The sequence below is a fragment of the Hylobates moloch genome, unplaced genomic scaffold, assembly GCF_009828535.3.
Source record: "Hylobates moloch isolate HMO894 unplaced genomic scaffold, HMol_V3 SCAFFOLD_6, whole genome shotgun sequence".
In the NCBI taxonomy this organism is placed as follows: Eukaryota; Metazoa; Chordata; class Mammalia; order Primates; family Hylobatidae; genus Hylobates; species Hylobates moloch.
The window spans coordinates 76,292,084-76,310,273 of NW_026652281.1; the positions used below are offsets into that span (position 1 = coordinate 76,292,084).

The 18,190-nt window shown below is 41.5% G+C and overlaps 1 protein-coding gene across 4 annotated transcripts in view; it reads left to right on the top strand.

The window, feature by feature from the left end:
- The first annotated feature begins 7,111 nt into the window (after positions 1-7,111).
- The window catches only part of RBBP6 (RB binding protein 6, ubiquitin ligase), a 33,192-nt gene continuing 22,113 nt past the window's right edge, over positions 7,112-18,190 (top strand). For 3 of the 4 annotated variants that reach the window (XM_032157140.2, XM_032157141.2, XM_032157143.2), the window contains exons 1-3: positions 7,113-8,363; positions 13,519-13,618; positions 16,308-16,344. In XM_032157140.2, the coding sequence (XP_032013031.1) occupies positions 8,198-8,363; positions 13,519-13,618; positions 16,308-16,344 (303 nt within the window). In that variant the 5' untranslated portion in view covers positions 7,113-8,197. Of the gene's footprint in view, positions 8,364-13,518; positions 13,619-16,307; positions 16,345-18,190 lie in introns of all 4 variants that reach the window. The other variant, XM_058440832.1, reaches the window with a different exon arrangement.

Genomic DNA, 18,190 nt, shown 5'->3' on the forward strand with positions numbered 1-18,190 from the left:
TGGATTTTTTTAGGGATAAAGAGGTGTGGTGTCTGCAAAATCCTTTCAGAGACATCCAGATATACCTATATGAAGAAGAGCAGGGGACAAATGGTTAACTAAAAAAAAAAAAATGGGGCCAGGCACCGTGGCTCACACCTATAATCCCAACACTTTGGGAGGCCAAGGGGTGGGGGTGGGGGGCCAGATCACTTGAGGTTAGGAGTTTGAGACCAGCCTGGTCAACATGGCAAAACCTCTTTTCTACTAAAAATACAAAAAATTAGCTGGACATGGTGGCTCATACCTGTAGTCCCAGCTGCTTGGAAGGCTGAGACATAAGAATCGCTTGAACCTGGGAGGCGGAGGTTGCAGTGAGCCGAGATGGCGCCTTTGCACTCCAGCCTAGGTGACAGAGTGAGACTCTCTCAAAAACAAAAAAAAAGGACTGGGACAAGACGGGGCACTTTTGGAGGCTGATGGGGGAGGATCACTTGAGCCCGGGAGTTTGAAACCAGCCTGGGCTATATAGTGAGATCCCATCTCTACAAAAAAAAAAAAAAAAAAAAAAAAAAATTACCTGGGTGTGGTGGCTGGAGCCTGTAGTCCCAGCTACTCCAGAGGCTGAAGTGGGAGGATTGCTTGAGCCCAGGAGGTCAAGACTGCAGTGAGCTATGATTGTGCCATTGCACTCCAGCCCCTGGGTGACAAAGCGAGATTCTGCCTCTAAAAAAAAGGAAAGAAAAAACCAGAATGGGAAAAAATGTAAACAATTGCTGAATCTGAGTAAAGGGTACATAGAGGTTTCTTATGTTCTTGCTGCTTATCCATAAGTGTGAAATACTCCAATTTGAAAAGGCTGTATGACTTCATCTATGATTCCAACTATATGACATTCTAGAAAAGGCAAAACTGTGGAAACAGTAAAGAAATCAATGATTGCTTGGGGTCTGGGGTGGAAGGGAGGGTTGGGGAAACAGTAGCATAGGAGAGCCAGGGTAACACTTTATTTATTTATTTATTTATTTATTTATTTATTGAGACAGAGTTTCACCCTTGTCACCCAGGCTGGAGTGCAATGGCACGATCCCAGCTCACTGCAGCCTCTGCCTCCCAGATTCAAGTGATTCTCCTGCTTCAGCCTCCTGAGTAGCTGGGATTACAGGTCCATACCACCATGCCCGGCTAATCTTTGTATTTTTTGTAGAGATGGAGTTTCACCTTGTTGGCCAGGCTGGTCTTAAACTCCTGACCTCAGGTGATCCACCTGCCTCAGCCTCCCAAAGTGCTGCAATTACAGGCATGAGCCACTGCGTCCGGCCAGTGTCACTGTTTTAAAACAGACTCCATCTTAAAACTAGCAAGGCACATTCCTTGCTGGTCACGGCTCATGGTCATAAGATGTTTACAACTGAAGAAACAGCTTAGTAATGCCTGCAAGGACAAACTCCTCCAACAACAAAATGTCCAGATGTCCCGATCTTTCATAACAATATATGCTTTTACAAGCATTATAGTCATGCTTTTTGATATACTTACGCACTAAAATGCCAAGGATAACTTTCTTTCAATCAACAAGGTAATAAATTTTGTTACGCTGCCAGCCTACTAGCACATAGACACAGCTTTGCTTTTACATAGATAAGACCCCTGTATTAGAAGAGTTTAAAATAAAGACAGTGCATTCCTCCTGTTGCTTTCTGAGGATGCCCTACTCTGCAAAGAAGTAGCTTTCAATACACTATCTCTTCTCACTGCACTCTGAGACTCATCCTTAATTCTTTCCTGTGCCAGATCCAAGAACCCTCTCTTGAGGTCTGGATGGGGATCCCTTTGTCAGCAACAGGAAGGAGGGATGACTAGGAAGGACACAGGGGAATTTTTATATGTCACTATACATTTGCCAAAATCCACAGAATGTACAACACAAAGGGTGACCCCTAATATGAACTGTGGACTTTAGTTAATAATGTATCAATACTGACTCATCAATCATAACAAATATATGACATCAATGCAAAATGTTAATAATAGTGGAAACTGTATGAGGGGAGAGGGGCATTTGGGAACCCTATACTTTCCACTCAATTTTTCTATGAACCTGAAACTGCTCTAAAAAAGAGCATATTATGTACCGACAAAAATTAAACATTAAAAAAAATTAAAATAAGGCTGGGCACGGTGACTCACACCTGTAATCCCAGCACTTTGGGAGGCTGAGGCAGGCGGATTACTTGAGGTCAGGAGTTTGAGACCAGCCTGGCCAACATGGTGAAACCCTGTCGCTACTAAAAATACAAAAATTAGCCGGGCATGATGGCAGGCGCCTGCACTCCCAGTTACTTGGGAGTCTGAGGCAGGAGAATGGCTTGAACCTAGAAGGCGGAGATTGCAGTGAGCCGAGATTGTGTCACTGTACTCCAGCCTGGACAACAGAGCGAGATATATATTTTGTCCCTTTTCTACATTTATTTATTTTTGATACAGGGTCTCACTCTGTCACCCAGGCTGGAGTGCAGTGGCACACAATCACGGTTCATTGTAGCCTCAACCTTCCAGGCTCAAGCAATCCTCCCCCACCTCAGTCTCCTGAGTAGCTAGTACTATAGGCATGCAACAACACGCCTGATTAAGTTATTAATTTTTTGTAGAGATGGGTTCTCGCCATATTGCCCAGGCTGGTCTCAAACTCCTGGCCTCAAGTGATTCTCCTACCTTGGCCTCCCAAAGTGCTAAGATTACAGGTGTGAGCCACCACTCATGGACTCTTTATAAACAATGTACTTTACAATGAAAAAGGGAATACAATGATCTTCGTTCTATATTATACCCTATACAACAAAAAAAAATCAAATTGATTACGGAGTTTAAAATCATGAAGCTATGTATAAACTAGAAGGAAATATAGCAAAAAAATATCTAAGGTGAGTGCTGAGTGGGCTACAAGCCATTTTTCAAAACAAAAGCAAAAACCATAAAGAGAAAAAGGTCAATGGACTTTGTTTGGAGACAGGTTCTCCCTTTGTTGCTTAGGCTGGAGTGCAGTGGCACGATCATAGCTCACTGCTGCCTCAAACTCCCTGGCTCAAGCTATCCTCCCACCTCAGCCTCCCAAAGTACTGGTATTACAGACATGAGCCACAGCACCCTGCCGGTCGATGGACTGTATTACATAAACTGCAAAAAAAATAAAAAATTCCCCAACAACTGTAGGCTGAAATATTAAATAAAATAGAAAGGCAATATAAAAGCAATCAACTCTCTGGAGAAAATACAGTGTGATGTAAGGGACGTATCTACCTTCTGTGAATTGGACTGACAACACAGAGGCTTAGAACTTTTTCTTTTTTTTTTTGAGATGGAGTCTCGCTCTGTTGCCCAGGCTGAAGTGCCATGGCAAGATCTCGGCTCACCACAACCTCCGCCTCCTGGGTTCAAGTGATTTTCCTGCCTCACCCTCCCCAGTAGCTGGGATTACAGGTGTGCGCCAGTGCGCCAGGCTGATTTTTGTATTTTTAGTAGAGACAGGGTTTCACCATGTTGACGAGGCTGGTCTTGAACTCCCAACCTCAGGTGATCCACCCACCTCGGCCTCCCAAAGTAATGGGATTACAGGCGTGAGCCACCATGCCTGGCCTTGGTGCATTTTTAAGATTACATTCAATATACAAGCATAGAACAGCTTCCATGGGACCAGGCACAAGCTCAGGCCTGTAATCCCAGCACTTTGGGAGGCCAAGGCGGGAGGATTGCTTGAGGCCATGAGTTTGAGACCAGCGTGGGCAGCATAGTGAGGCTCTGACACTGCTGAAAAAAAACTAAAAATTAGCCGAGCATGTTGGCACAAGCCTGTAGTCCTAGCTACTCAGGAGCCTGAAGCAGGAGGATTGCTTGATCCCAGGAGTTCAAAGTTAAAGTGAACTATGATTGCACCACTGCACTCCAGCCTGGGTAACAGAGCAAGACCTGGACTCCAAAATAATACTACTAATAATTAAACAAACAAAAAGAGAACAGCCTCCATGAAATAGATCTCATTCCAACTTCCTGAGCTTGAGTAGTTCACTACAGACAGCAGGCAGGCAGAGCTCCTTGGATCTCCCAATTCCGCTTGCTGCAACTGAACTTTTGACATAAGAAAATAAGTTAAGGGATTTACTAACTGTCTGTGGTCAGTGGTATGAGGCTATAGTGGGTTTGAGAATGACAAAGGTTTGAAATCCTGGGACATGGGAGCTCCAGAATTGTTACATTATGAGAAGCTTAGACAGGAATGCTTCATTCACTGTAGGATAGTACAAAAGGCTTTTTCAGGGCTTACAAAAATATGGTAGGGGAGAGAAGCGGCAGGGAGAACAGCTCCATATTACCCAAAGAAAACGACAAAATTTACAGTTCAGCTCACTGAAGAAAAAAGAAAATAAAAAGTTTTTTTTTGTTTTTTTTTTTTTAAAGAAAACTAGGCCGGGCGCGGTGGCTCAAGCCTGTAATCCCAGCACTTTGGGAGGCCGAGGCGGGTGGATCACGAGGTCAGGAGATCCAGACCATCCTGGCTAACACGGTGAAACCCCGTCTCTACTAAAAATACAAAAAATTAGCCAGGCGAGGTGGCGGGCGCCTGTAGTCCCAGCTACGCTGGAGGCTGAGGCAGGAGAATGGCGTGAACCCCGGGGGGCGGAGCCTGCAGTGAGCCGAGATGGCGCCACTGAACTCCAGCCTGGGCGACAGAGAGAGACTCCGTCTCAAAAACAAACAAAAAAAAAACTGCAAAATGAAGATTAGTAAAGGAATTCAGTGAAATGGACAAAATGTAGCATTGTGTCAATTAGTCAGGCAACTCAAGTCATAGGCTTACTGGGGGTGGTGAATGCATTTTGACCTGTTTGATGTGATATGAAGTGAGGCCTCTGCAAGTGAGAATATCAAGGTTGAACAAAGTTTTCGGCGGATGAGAACAGTTGGACCAATCGACAACATTCTTTCCAAGGACATCCCCCCCACCCAGATTAGGTTATGAGCCACTCTGTCATATCCTGAGGGTGTGGCCCCCTTTGAGATCCATGATGGTCGGCCAAAGACGGGCGAGAGGAACAGATTCATCGCTTCGGAGTGAATTCCACGATGGTTTGCAATTTTCTCGTCGAGTTTTTCCTTCACTAGAGAACAGTTGGACCAATCGACAACATCCTTTCCAAGGACATCCCCCCGTCAGATTAGGTTATGATCCACTCTGTCATATCCCGAGGGTGTGGCCCCCTTTGAGATCCATGATGCACCGGGCTGATTAAGTTAGGCATTCAGTATATAAAGGGGTCAGTCGGCCAAAGAAGGGCGAGAGGAACAGCTTCATCGCTTCGGAGTGAATTCCACGATGGTTTGCAATTTTCTCGTCGAGTTTTTCTTTCACTAGAGATAGCCCTCGCCCTCTCATTCATACAGAGGCTTTTAAGAAAAAGCAACCAACCTGAAGAGGACCTGGCAGCAATAAGTTTTTCGTGAGTTAACAAAGAGGTAAAAGTGGAAGAAACTTCTTATATATGAAAAGTACTGATGTGTGTGGTTGAGTTCAATTGTAATGGTATCTCTAGAGCTGCCCTTGACTATGGCCAAAATTTTATTGCCACGACATCTCTATGGATCACGTAAAAATGTATCCAGTTATTCAGCACGTATTTATTGAGCACCTACTATGTTCTAAGAGCTGAGGATACAGCAAATACAAATATAAAGATAAGATCCCTATTGTCAGCTGAAGGTAGGGGTTGGGGGAGATAGATAATTAAAAAGTAAATGTACAACTGTCAACTATCTGTAAGTGCTAGGAAGAAAAGACTAAAGGGATAGAGAAAGATCGCCATCTTATTTTAAAAAGATGGCCTTAGGAAGGCTTTTCTGGCAGGATGATGATTAATTTTAAATCAGGTTCAGTAAGAATTTGGAGTGTGCTTGCAGGAAGTCCCTGGGAAACTCTGCTACTTCTTGGCTATAGGATCTTATTCTCAGTTGCCTAAATTCACTGAGCCCAGCCTGTAAAATTCAGAGAGGATGAGGAACATGGATTGTAAACAATAATGACTATCGTTTATGAATGTAATTTTATTATATTATGATTTTTTCTTAATGTAATAACGTCCCCATGCCCAAAGGAAAAAAAAAATTCCAATCTACTGAGGGGGTTCTTGTCACTGTTTCTGGCATTTGCGCTTAGGAATGGAATTGGGACCCTGCCACTGAGCAGGCATCCCCTTCTGCAAATTCAGAAAGTACGTGATTGCTAGCTTCAGTTCCATCATCTATAAATCGCAAATAATGTCATGTTGACCACGTAGGGTTTTTGTTGTTAAATTGACATTTATTGAGCTACAGCTATTAATATTTCGGTGCATTGAGCCATGTCAATGCACCGGCATGGGCTTAGACTATGGATTTATGTGCATTTATTTAATCCATAACAACCAAGTAAACCAAGTACTATTTTTAATGGCATTTTACAGCCAAGGAGACCCAGGCACAGACGGGTTAAATCTAGAGCCCCCACAGCTAGGGATCCAACCCAGACAACGTGGCTGCTGAGCCTGGCAATGTTATTATGCGATTAGCCCTGTGCCTAGAACATAGTAAGAGCTCAATAAATCTGTATGGTGCTAGTGGCTGTTATCAGTTCTCGGCAGCAGCTACTCCACGATTTCCACTTGTGAAGAGTATAGGGTAGCTAGTTTACTGGAAGCAGCAGCTAGGGAGAGCTTGCATAGCAACCACAGTTTTCTGCTTAGCAACCATAATGCTCACTTAAATTGGGAGGCCTTAGAAGAGCTGACAGGGCCTGTGGGGAAGGGGGAGTTAGCCGGCCACCCCTAGGCAAGCCACTTTGCAGCGGAAACTGCACGCAGCCCCTGCAAGGCGAGCTCTCCCCACCGAGCCTCCCTGTGAGCCGTTCCTCCTGACGCGCAACCCCCCTCCCTTTTGAAGCAGATGGTTCCTCCCGTTGTCCCTGCTCTTTCGTTTCCGCGCTCTGGAGTCACAAAGCGCGGGGTCACGTGGGCGGGCCGTGCGCTTTGTGACGTCAGCCGCCCCGCCTCTCGGCCCGCCTATCCGCGCACGCCAGCCCCGCCTCGCGCGCGCCGCCCGTGCAATCCCTGCTTAAGAGACCCCGCAGTGGGGCGCTCGTCCGAAGCCAGGCCGCGTCCGCCATAGTGCCTGGCTTGGAGGTTTCGCCGCCGCTCGGTGAGGGCCCCCGAGCGGCAGGGGGCAACACAAAAAGGGAGCCGGAGAAGCCTTAGCCGCTGCCCGGCAGCTTGCGGGCGTGTTCTCGCGGTTCCGGGCCTCAAGGCGACGGAAACGAAAGGCGAGCGAAGCGCGGAGGATCCGGCGAGAGGAAGCGTCAGGGAACCTCGGCGGTGTCCCCGGGGTCCGCCGAAGCCACCCGGCCGCCGGCTGGGGCCCGGGGTGGTGAGGAAGTGCTCCGAGGCCTCGCCGAGGCCTAGCGCCGGCTTTGTGTCCGAGGCGGCGGCGGCGGCGGCGGCGGGGGGAGGCGGAGCCGGGGGCGGCCTGCGGGAAGGCCTCTCCTCCGCCGACCGCGCGTTTTCGGCCTAGGCCGCGGGGCAGCTCGTGGCCTCCGGGGAGCAGGCGCCAGGGGTTTGTGTGCGGTGGGGGCCTGGGCCTGGGCCTGGGGAAGCTGACGCCGGTCGTCCGGAAGCCAGGAGGAGGCGTCAGGCCGCTCGTGGACTCCGGGCCTAGGCCCTCTCCCCTCAACCTTCTCCCGGGGCCTGGGTCACCCCAATCCACGGAGAGAGAGACCCGCCGGGAGGTGCGGCCGCGCTATGGACCCCTGACCCCGTGGGGTCGCTCGGACTCTTAACGTGTGGACTGACCGCTACTGACTGCACCGCCTACCCCCCCGTCTCTGCCGGCCTCTTAGCATGAGCGAGGGGGACCCAGCCGGGTGACATTGTGCCCGTTGGCGGATTCTCGATTTCCCCTCTTCCCCGTCCTCGTCCTCCTCCTCCCCCATGAAGTGATTCTGAGTATCGGGAGGGCTCTGGATTATTGTTCTGACGAACCCCTGCTTGTGGTTGGGGGTTATTTAATCTGAGGCCTTAGGGTCCTTCGGTGTCTTTGAGTGTTTTGTGTGTACATATTTTGCTCTTAAAGTTTATAAATATACGTATATTGAGAGTGTCCACGTCTCCTCGCTGAACCTTAGGAATCCCTTGGCACCATGTCCTGTGTGCATTATAAATTTTCCTCTAAACTCAACTATGATACCGTCACCTTTGATGGGCTCCACATCTCCCTCTGCGACTTAAAGAAGCAGATTATGGGGAGAGAGAAGCTGAAAGCGGCCGACTGCGACCTGCAGATCACCAATGCGCAGACGAAAGAAGGTAAGGGCCGCTTGGTCTTAAGATATTTGGTGGCTGGAGAGAGATACTAGCTAGAAGATGCCTGGCAGGAAGCTAACCGCCATTATGTCTCTAGTGGGACTGTTCGTTCTAGTACTTTGGATACAACTTTCATTGATAGCCAAGGTTTGCAGCAGCTGGCCTTGGAGTTTCACTGTTTATTTTATTTCTGCATACTTGGGTCATCTGTAACAGGCTAACCCAAAACGTGGAAGCCTGATTATTATTCTCGCTGTTTTTTAAAATGAGAGAGGGAGGAGAGGGGGATAGCTATCTAGACTCTGAGTGCTTGTCTTAGGGCGTTTTCTAACTTACTTTCCATCAGGAGGGCAGGAGAGCCTGTGCAAGGCTTGTTTGTTCAATCAGCAAAAAAAAAAACAAAAAACTGCAATTTTCTAACCTAACAACGTTGTGGAGTTTGATGGCAAATTTTATGTCCTGCCTTCCTCCCTCCCCGCATTTTTTTATTTGGAGTTGCTTGCCTGTGTTGTGGAGAAGAGAGCTGAACTTTAATATTTTTGAGGATTTAATCAGTATTGGAATTGTTTTTGGATCTTGAAATGTTCTGATGTCACCGCTCTTGTCTTACGTGTCAGTTCCAGAATTAGTAATACGGCAATTAAGTAGTTAAACTCCCAGTTCATCACATTACTCTTAAGATTTATCAATTCGGTGAAGATCAAAAGTATTGATTTTTTTTAAAAGTAGTAGTTGCTAGATTTTATATGACTGTTGATACTAAGGTACTGAAAAATAGGCTGCTACCATAGAGTACAAATAAGCCACTGATAAGAATCGTTAGATTCTTTCTCCTTTTCAAAAGTATTTGATAATATTGGGAACTTAGCAGTAGATAAATGTGACAAGCAGTCTCTCCTGACTCTGAACTTGTTTTGGTTTCTTTTTCTCAGATCAGTAATGCTGATGTGTATTTTTTAGCAGTTGGGTGTTCTAAAAGTTACTGATGGGATGAGAAGAAGTGAAGTTACAATTAGGTTAGGATTTTTTTTAGTCACTAAATTTTTATCACACTTAAGGTGTGACATGGATTCTTTTAGTTGAAATGGGAGGTCCCCCACCTCCAGCCTGTAGTTTAGGTAGAGTAAATCTATGTAGAAGACCAGTTTTCCATTTACAATGCAGACCTAAGTATAATTCTATTAGGTTAAGGAACAGCAGTGCTGGCATATCATGACTCAAAAATATTAAGGAAGAATTTATTTGCTCTAATGATATTATGTGAAAATACTGTCTGCCTCCCCACCTTTTAAAAACAAGTGTCATACCCTTTGATAATTGGAGCTATGCGTAATCCTCTGCCTAAGGAGAGGAAAAACTGGTGGTGGTCATGAACAGTTGAGAAATAGCTTTATTTAAGTGCCTCACAAGCATCCCTTAACTACAACAGTCACATTTCACAGAACAGATGGGTTTATAAGAAGTTTGGGCCATCTTGATATATTGAGTATTTATGAATGAGAGGAGAGAGAATGTGAATGGAATTAAAGGATATTAAAGGCAATTTTAATTGTCATATATTCAGGTTTCATATTTTACTGGAGTATATTACACAATTGAATCATTAGGGCTAGGCGTTATCCATCTTTTCGACCCAGCAATTGAATGCAACTTTTTTTTTGTTTTTCCTGAGACAGAGTCTTACTCTGTCACCTAGGCTGGAGTGCAGTGGCACCGTCTCAGCTCACTGCAACCTCCACCTCCCTGGTTTGAGCGATTCTCATGCCTCAGCCTCCCAAGTAGCTGGGACTACAGGCTTGCGCCACTACACCCAGCCAATTTTTGTATTTTTAGTAGAGATGGGGTTTTGCCTTGCTGGCCAGGCTGGTCTCGAACTCTTGGCCTCAAGTGATCCACCCACCTGGGTCTCCCAAAGTGCTGAGATTACAGACATGTGAATGCAATTTTAGACTGGGTAAGTTATAGTTGAAAGAATCCAGTCCAGAAATTTGAGAGTTTTGTGACTTTGTGTAACCAATTTTTTTTTCCTAGTCCAGGAAATAAATGATAACGTAATTCAAACCCAGAAAGCCAGGAATGTGTTTTTGCCCAGCACATTTTCTTTTTTATATTTATGTGAACTGCCTTTTATTGGAGAAAGCTTTGATGTTCGGTTTGTTAAGAAAAGGGAGCTTTGAGGGAGAAAATGTGTATTTTATGCAGTCCTCAAATTAAGAGAGAAAGAGATATTGATGGTAGCTACTTAATCTACCCTGTTTCTATAAAACATTTCCTTACAGTTTTGGAATTCTGTCCATGTTTAGGTCCCTTAAATTCCTTTTTTTGGGGGGGGGGGGGGGGGGGGGAACACATCCTCACAGGCTAGAGTATAATGGCACAATTTCGGCTCACTGCAGCTTCAACCTACCAGGCTCAGGTGATCCTCCCACCTCAGCCTCCCAAGTAGCTGGGACTACTTTTTTTTTTTTTTTTTTTTTTTGGTAGAGATGGGGGTTTTGCCATGTTGCCCAGGCTGGTCTCCTGAGCCCAAGTGTTCTCCTGCCTTGGCCTCCCAAAGTGCTGGGATTATAGGCTTGAGCCACTGTGCCTGGCCTAGGACCCTTAAATCTTGATAAGACTAAAATGCTTGGGTCAGAATTCCATGGATTTTAGACAAGAATCCTGCTTGTTTCTAGACCATATTTCAAAAAGAATCTCAAGTAATCTTTGTTATATATGAGAAACTTTTCTACTTTTCTGCACACCGACCCCTAAAAAACAAAACATCCTTCGTTCTGAAAGTGTGAGGTTTGGAAGCTGAATATGAAGTGTTTATAAGTGACCCTTATTATCTTTCTTACTCTCCATTTCTCGGATTCATTCTGTTTTTCATTTCATCCATGCCTTTCATGTCTGGGGTCAAAAAAACTGGCAAGCAGAAAGGGTCTTTTGAAGCCAACAGACTACTTGTTAAGGAGGTATTTTAAATGAAATACCCCCCAAAGTGTCTTTATTACCCCTAGAAAGATACTTTGAGGGGTAAGAAATCATTGTAATTCAGGTATTTTAAAAGTCAGAACATCTGTTTTGAAGGGCATTGAGGCACCTTTTAGTTTGACACAGTACAGTGCTAATCAAATTAATAAGCTGTCTTAGAAAGCTCTTGTGAGTGCATTGAGTTGTTACATATTCAGAAACTTCCTGTCAGGTGTTTGACACTAAGTTTTATTTCTAGAATTAACTTTTAAAAAAATCTAGTCACCCCATGCTCTCAGTTTTTCTGACTCAAAGCTTCCTTGGAATTTGGGACTATCATGAACTGTCCAAGATAAAGATTATAGTCCTACATTGGCATGCCTAAATCTAGGAAATTGCCTACCTCTAATTGAATACCTGTGAGATAGCACCTTCTACTTGAAGTATATAGAAAATAACCCTTGCCTGAACAATTTCATTTATAACAAGGAATACTATTAGCATTATGACTAAAAATAATTAATATTCATTAAAAGCCAAATATGCCTACATATGTGGTAAGCGTAATAATCGGAAGAACAGAGATAGTCACTTTGTGCAGACTAACTTTAAGTGAAGCAAGTAAACTTAATGACAATAAAAAGGCCTGGTTGTGTGATTAAAGGAGATGGATACATTTTTGTATCTCTAGGTAATTTTTCTTTTTGGTAATTTTACAGATTCATTCTTTAGCAAATCTTTTTAGCATAGTTAAGGTCCAGTTTCTTAATTTCATTCTTATAAAAGTATTGCAGATAGCCCAAGGAGTATAAAAATAGGATCCATTCATCTCCCTCTTGGTTTTCCCAGAAGGTGACGTCACTGTTTATCTGGTGACTGCAGCCAGGAACCCAGGGATTCCTCTGGCCTGATCCCTCTTTCTCCTTCATCTCCCCCGTATTCGGTCCATCAGCAAGCTTTGTCAATCCTACCTGAAAACATTCTGTCCTTATTTCTCGCTCACATCATAACACAGGTCATCATTCTCTCTACCTGGATTTTTTAGTCGCCTGGTTTTTAGTCCCCTGGTTTCTACTCTTGTTCTCCTACAGTTGGTGCTCCACATTGATGCCACAGTAGTCTTTTTTTGAGACGGAGTCTCGCTCTGTCTGTCGCCAGGCTGGAGTGCAGTGGCGCGATCTCGGCTCACTGCAACCTCTGCCTCCGAGGTTCACTCCATTCTCCTGCCTCAGCCTCCCAAGTAGCTGGGACTACAGGCGCCTGCCACCAAGCCTGCCTATTTTTTTTTGTATTTTTAGTAGAGATGGGGTTTCACCGTGTTAGCCAGGATGGTCTTGATCTCCTGACGTCGTGATCTGCCCCCCTCAGCCTCTCAAAATGGTGGGATTACAGGCGTGAGCCACCGCGCCTGGCCAGTAGTCTTTTTTTCTTTAACAAAAAGCAAATAATCACTTTGCTTAAAATCCTTCAGTGTCTTCCTGTTGCACTTCAAAACAAAATATAAATCTGTATGGTCTATACCTCTCTGTCATTCTTCTCTTTTATTTTCTTAGACTCTTCAAGCCGTTTCGTGTCATTTTTCCACATGCTTTTTTAATCCTCTGCCTGAAATAGTCCTCAATCAGTTTTTTTCCCTTATCTGGCTGGGTTCTCAGTCTTTAAGTATCCAGTAGAAGTTCCTCCAAGGGGCTTTCTTGGAATCAACATTCTATCTGAAGTTGTATTCCACTGTTCATTCCTTATTAGAAAACCATTTTCTCTTTATTCATAACGTCATAATTTAATTTTTAGTCTGTCTTCCTCAGTAATAATTTCTGTGAGTGCAGGGATTATAATACTCAACTAATGTTTAGGGACTAGGAGAGACAGAATATCTTCATTCTGAATAACAGCTTTTTCTCCATTCACATGTTCAGCATTTCGGACTAAACTAAAGAATGACAGTGTTACTGAGATTTGGAGTTCCACAAAAGTAGAGGTGCTAGAGCCAAGAACCTGCTAATGATATTTGTTGTCCTTTGGAAAGAATCCCTCTTAGGGCTTTGGATGTTTGTTCTGACAATATCAGTAATCTAGTTGCAAGGAACTTGTAGTTATTGTATTTAAGTTCATTTCCCATGAAATTTATGTTTGAAGTTTTCTAATTCTTGGGTACTCACCCAAATCCCCAAATGGAAATTCGATTCTGTCTTTTTATTTACAGAATATACTGATGATAATGCTCTGATTCCTAAGAATTCGTCTGTAATTGTTAGAAGAATTCCTATTGGAGGTGTTAAATCTACAAGCAAGACATATGTTATGTAAGTATCAAATCTCATGTATTTCTCAAAATAGACTTGTTTTTTAGTTTTTTTTAATTTTGTGAGAAAAAACTGTATTTTAGAACTGAACTCGTTACTTTAACCTTAATGAATACATCTTCTCAAGACTGTGAGGATAGTAGGTTTCTTTGTTCGTTTGTTTTTGATTTCCTCCCCCAGTTAAATTGACTTAGCCTGTGGTGAGAGGGCCATTATTAGGAAAAATTTTTCTCCATATGGCCAGTATTTACAAATACAAGAAAGTGATATTCAAATTATTTCTGTGCCTTTCTTTGACTACTTTTTTGTGGGGGTTCCTTCAGTTTTCTTCACCACAAAAATTTAGTGTTGTAGACATCGGTCCTAAATACTTTGACAGCATCAAGAGTATTCAGTAATGCTAACGTTTACTCTTTATCAATAAGGGGCTTTGGCTGAGAGGCATAAAGTATATAGGATTTATAATCATAGGCACTGAAATCAGGCTTAGATTTGACTCCATTTACTGCTTCATACCAGTTGTGTGACTTTGGACCTTGGGTAAGTCTCTGTGCCTCAGATTTCCTCAAAAATAAAATAGGGACGTGAGTACTTAACTCTAGAGGGTTGTAAGAATTAAATAGTGTCTGGCACATGCTAAATGCACATTATTGGAGTAGGAAGAGAGCAGTCTCACAACTAGTCCAGAGCTGATATTCACTAACCTGGGGCAGGATTAAAACCTTATATCCTTAACTTTCTCTGCTTTCTTGCAATTTCAGTAGTGATAGCAGAACTATAATATGTGAAAAGGGCAGCAACATAGGTTACTTAAAGAGTAGGGATTTTCACTTAGAATTAGGTAGTATTGTTTGAAATTGGAACAAATTATTTTGAGTCAATGAAAAATTCTAGAATTTGCCAGTGCTAGGGAATGGAAAGTGTTCTTGAAATTAAGGTAAAAATAAAGTCATTTCTTGGAGCTTTACCTCATGTGGACAAGTATTCTAAGATTTTTCTCATTAGTTTGTTGTAAAGTTATATTCCATATCTTAACACTTAGAGGTCCTTTTGTGCAGTATCTTCCATATAGTAGCTACTTTAAAAAGCTGAATACTTTCCTTGTTGTTAATTGCCAAGTGAACTTTTAATGGTATGTGTTCTTAACTTTAAGTGATTCTAAGAATTTTATGTGTGTGTGTGTGTGTGTGTGTGTGTGTGTGTGTATTTTTTTTTTTTCTTTTTTCCTGAGATGGAGTCTCACTTGTTGCCCAGGCTGGAGTGCAGTGGTGCAATCTTGGCTCACTGTAGCCTCCGGGCTCAAGCGATTCTCCTGCCTCAGCCTCCCAAGTAGCCAGGATTACAGGTGCCCACCACCAAGCCTGGCTAATTTTTGTATTTTTAGTAGATACTGGGTTTCACCATGTTGGCCTGGCTGGTTTCAAACTCCTGACCTCAGGTGATCCACCTGTCTTGGCCTCCCAAAGTACTGAGATTACAGGCGTGAGCCACTGCACCCAGCCTAAGAATTACAAACTTATGGGGAGAATTAATTCCTACAATCCAGTGTGAAATTTTACTTTAATTTACCAAGTGCTTTTTAAAAAATGGCAAACATTTTCTGTAGATTTTTTGATAGAAACTCAAGAATTATTTGAAGTACATAGCAAAATAAGTTGCCTTTTACACAGAATTATATGTTAATATACAATATATGGGATTCTCTTTGTAATTTGCCTCATAAAACGCATCTCAGTTTTTTTTTTTTTGAGCAAATACTAGAAAATCAAAGCTCAGTTTTTTTTTTATCTGAAATTCCAAATTATACACATACCTAGAAACTCCTGTTAGATGCTAACATTTCTCTATAGTCAAGATAACCTTAAACTTTAAGCATTAAAAGGCTATAATCTAGCAACTCAACTCCTTCCTCTTTCCTGTGTGGATTAAAATAATTTCTTTTGGGGTTTATGTTTTTTAAACATCAAATTGTCCAGTTCTACACAGCCATTTAAGTTCTTTTAATTAAAATACTCTGATATATATTGTGTTTTTCTGGGAGTGAGAATTTTTGTGCAGTTTTTTTTTTTTTTTTCTTTTTTTAAGAGATGGGGTCACTATGTTACAGCCCAGGCTAATCTCAAACTCCTGGGCTCAAGTGATCCTCTCACCTTGGCCTCTTGTTCAATCCTTGATTATTGTTTTGAGACATTTGAAAAATGAAAATAGCTATCAGCCTGGCCCTCCAGATTTGAAAATTAGTTTCGGGAGCACAGCAATTTCTCAGGGATCCAAATTACAAATGTTAACAACAGTGGTCTTCCTGATGTGTGAAAATTTATGCATTCAGAAACTGGGAAATTATATAATTTAAATTTTTCAGTTTATTAAGAATAAACTACATTTCTAAACATAAAATCCCTATACTACCTTTGAGAAAACATTTGTTTTAAGTGGCAAGGTACACCTATTTTCAAATTCCCTAGTATGGAATTTTTTTCCAAACCACAAATCTATCTTAAAACTGCTCAAAGGTGGTAAAGATTAATCAGAGTAATTTATTCATTCAGAAATTGGCTGTTGTTAAATATTTATACCAAAGGAAAATTAGGTTCCTAAAAATGTATTATTGAAGATAATGTGTTAAAATTTATTAGCACAAAAATTCACAAATAGCTAATTTAATTTTTGTTTTTATTTTGTGTTTTAGAAGTCGAACTGAACCAGCGATGGCAACTACAAAAGCAGTATGTAAAAACACAATCTCACACTTTTTCTACACATTGCTTTTACCTTTATAATGTAGCAGTGAAGTAAATCATTTTAGAACTTAATATCCAACTGATCATAGTACATATTGTAAATAAAATGTATTTTGATGACAGCTCAGTTGAATATGGATATATGTGGCATCACTTGCACACTTATTTTGTAGAAATGGGTAATTTGTGCCCGTAACACTGTTTCATATTAAATATGATAGCATTCTCCCTGTATGACACTGTGTTGTACAGTTAATGTATGATCCTTTTTAGATGGTTTAGGTTTTACACTAAGGAACATGATGACATGTTCTACATTTGTCTGTCTATAGTTAGTATTTTGTATGTATGTACAGGCTGTTGTGTGCTTTTTGTTTCTTGCAATAAAAAATGTTTGGAGTGTATATTTTGCCATTTTCACGTTGTATCACTTAGTTTTTGTTAGTTTTTTTTTTCCTGCCTGATTTATGGCTTCCAAAAACGCATTAGCAACATGCAAAGCTTATATTAAAGTTTGATGCTTTCTCCAAGTTCAAACACATCATAGAAAAGAGCTTTCCAGAGACCATTGATGCAGCTTTATGATTTAGTCTTGCTTTATTTGGCATTTTGAGCTCCTTCTTTTGTTTACATCTGTACTATAAAGTGAAACCTGAACCTGGGGCCCCCTATGAATATATAAATGTCTTAGTGATTTTGAGTTTATATAAATTGATTATATTGTTTTCAAAGTTTAATGAGATCTTCCACTTCTATCTAGTTAGTGCAGATGTCCAAATTAAAATATTTCCCTCTCATAAGATACTAAAATGCTGCGTTAATTGTAGGCCATTGAAAGCTGTACCTTATCAGAGGTAACTCCCTTAACCAGGATAACTGGTTTGAAGAAAGTTAAGCTTAATTTTTGTAATCACAGATTAACTTAATTTGTGATACCATTTTAACTTTGAGCTCTTAAGTAAAAAGTAGCAGCATTCCTAAGTTGTGGGGTGAAGCATCTGTTTCATAACACAAGTCTATCATAATTGGGTTCTGTAAATGTAATGGTTCGCTAAACATTTTAATGCCCAGGCTTGATATTGTACACAATACAAGATGTCTAAAATCTTCATTTAGAATTCAAGGGTATTGCTTGCTATTTCACATTATATACTTTTTAAATACTATTGCTCTTTGTATATGAGGCATTTCACTAACCTTGGATCATTGGATCTTAAACATGATAATATAGAATATCTGAACATTGGACTTGTTCTTTAGAGTATATGGCCTTTAGTTCTTGTGGAACTAAATACAGTGATTCTAAGATCAAAAGTCTTAGTGTTTGGGGTTTTTTTTCCTCTTTTTGGATATGGGGTGTTTTTTTTTTGTTTTTTTTTGTTTTTTAAAGCATAATGCTGTAAAAACTGTCCAAGCTTATGTTTTGCTGGTGATTGGTTTAAAACTGATTTTTATGTATCCAAATGCTAGCATAAATTAGATTGACTATCCTGGTGACTGTAGTAGTTAATGTAACACATTTTGTATAAAGTACAGTTTATATAGTATTTAAACTAATTCAGATAAAGTTTTATTTCTTGAAAACAGTTATTTCCTTTTTGTTTATTAGCATGTGTATAAACACAAATCACATGTTCATAAATAAAGTTAACATTCTTTTAGCCTTGTGTGTTCCGGCATGTCTGTATTACATTTATAAGAAGCAGTTTATTTAAGCTTATTTAGGTTTCTCTTTTCTTTTCTTTTTTTTTTTAATACTTCAAAAGTGGCTTTAATTTTTAGATAGAATTATCTGAAATAGAGATACTAGATACCTTGTTGTCCCCATCAT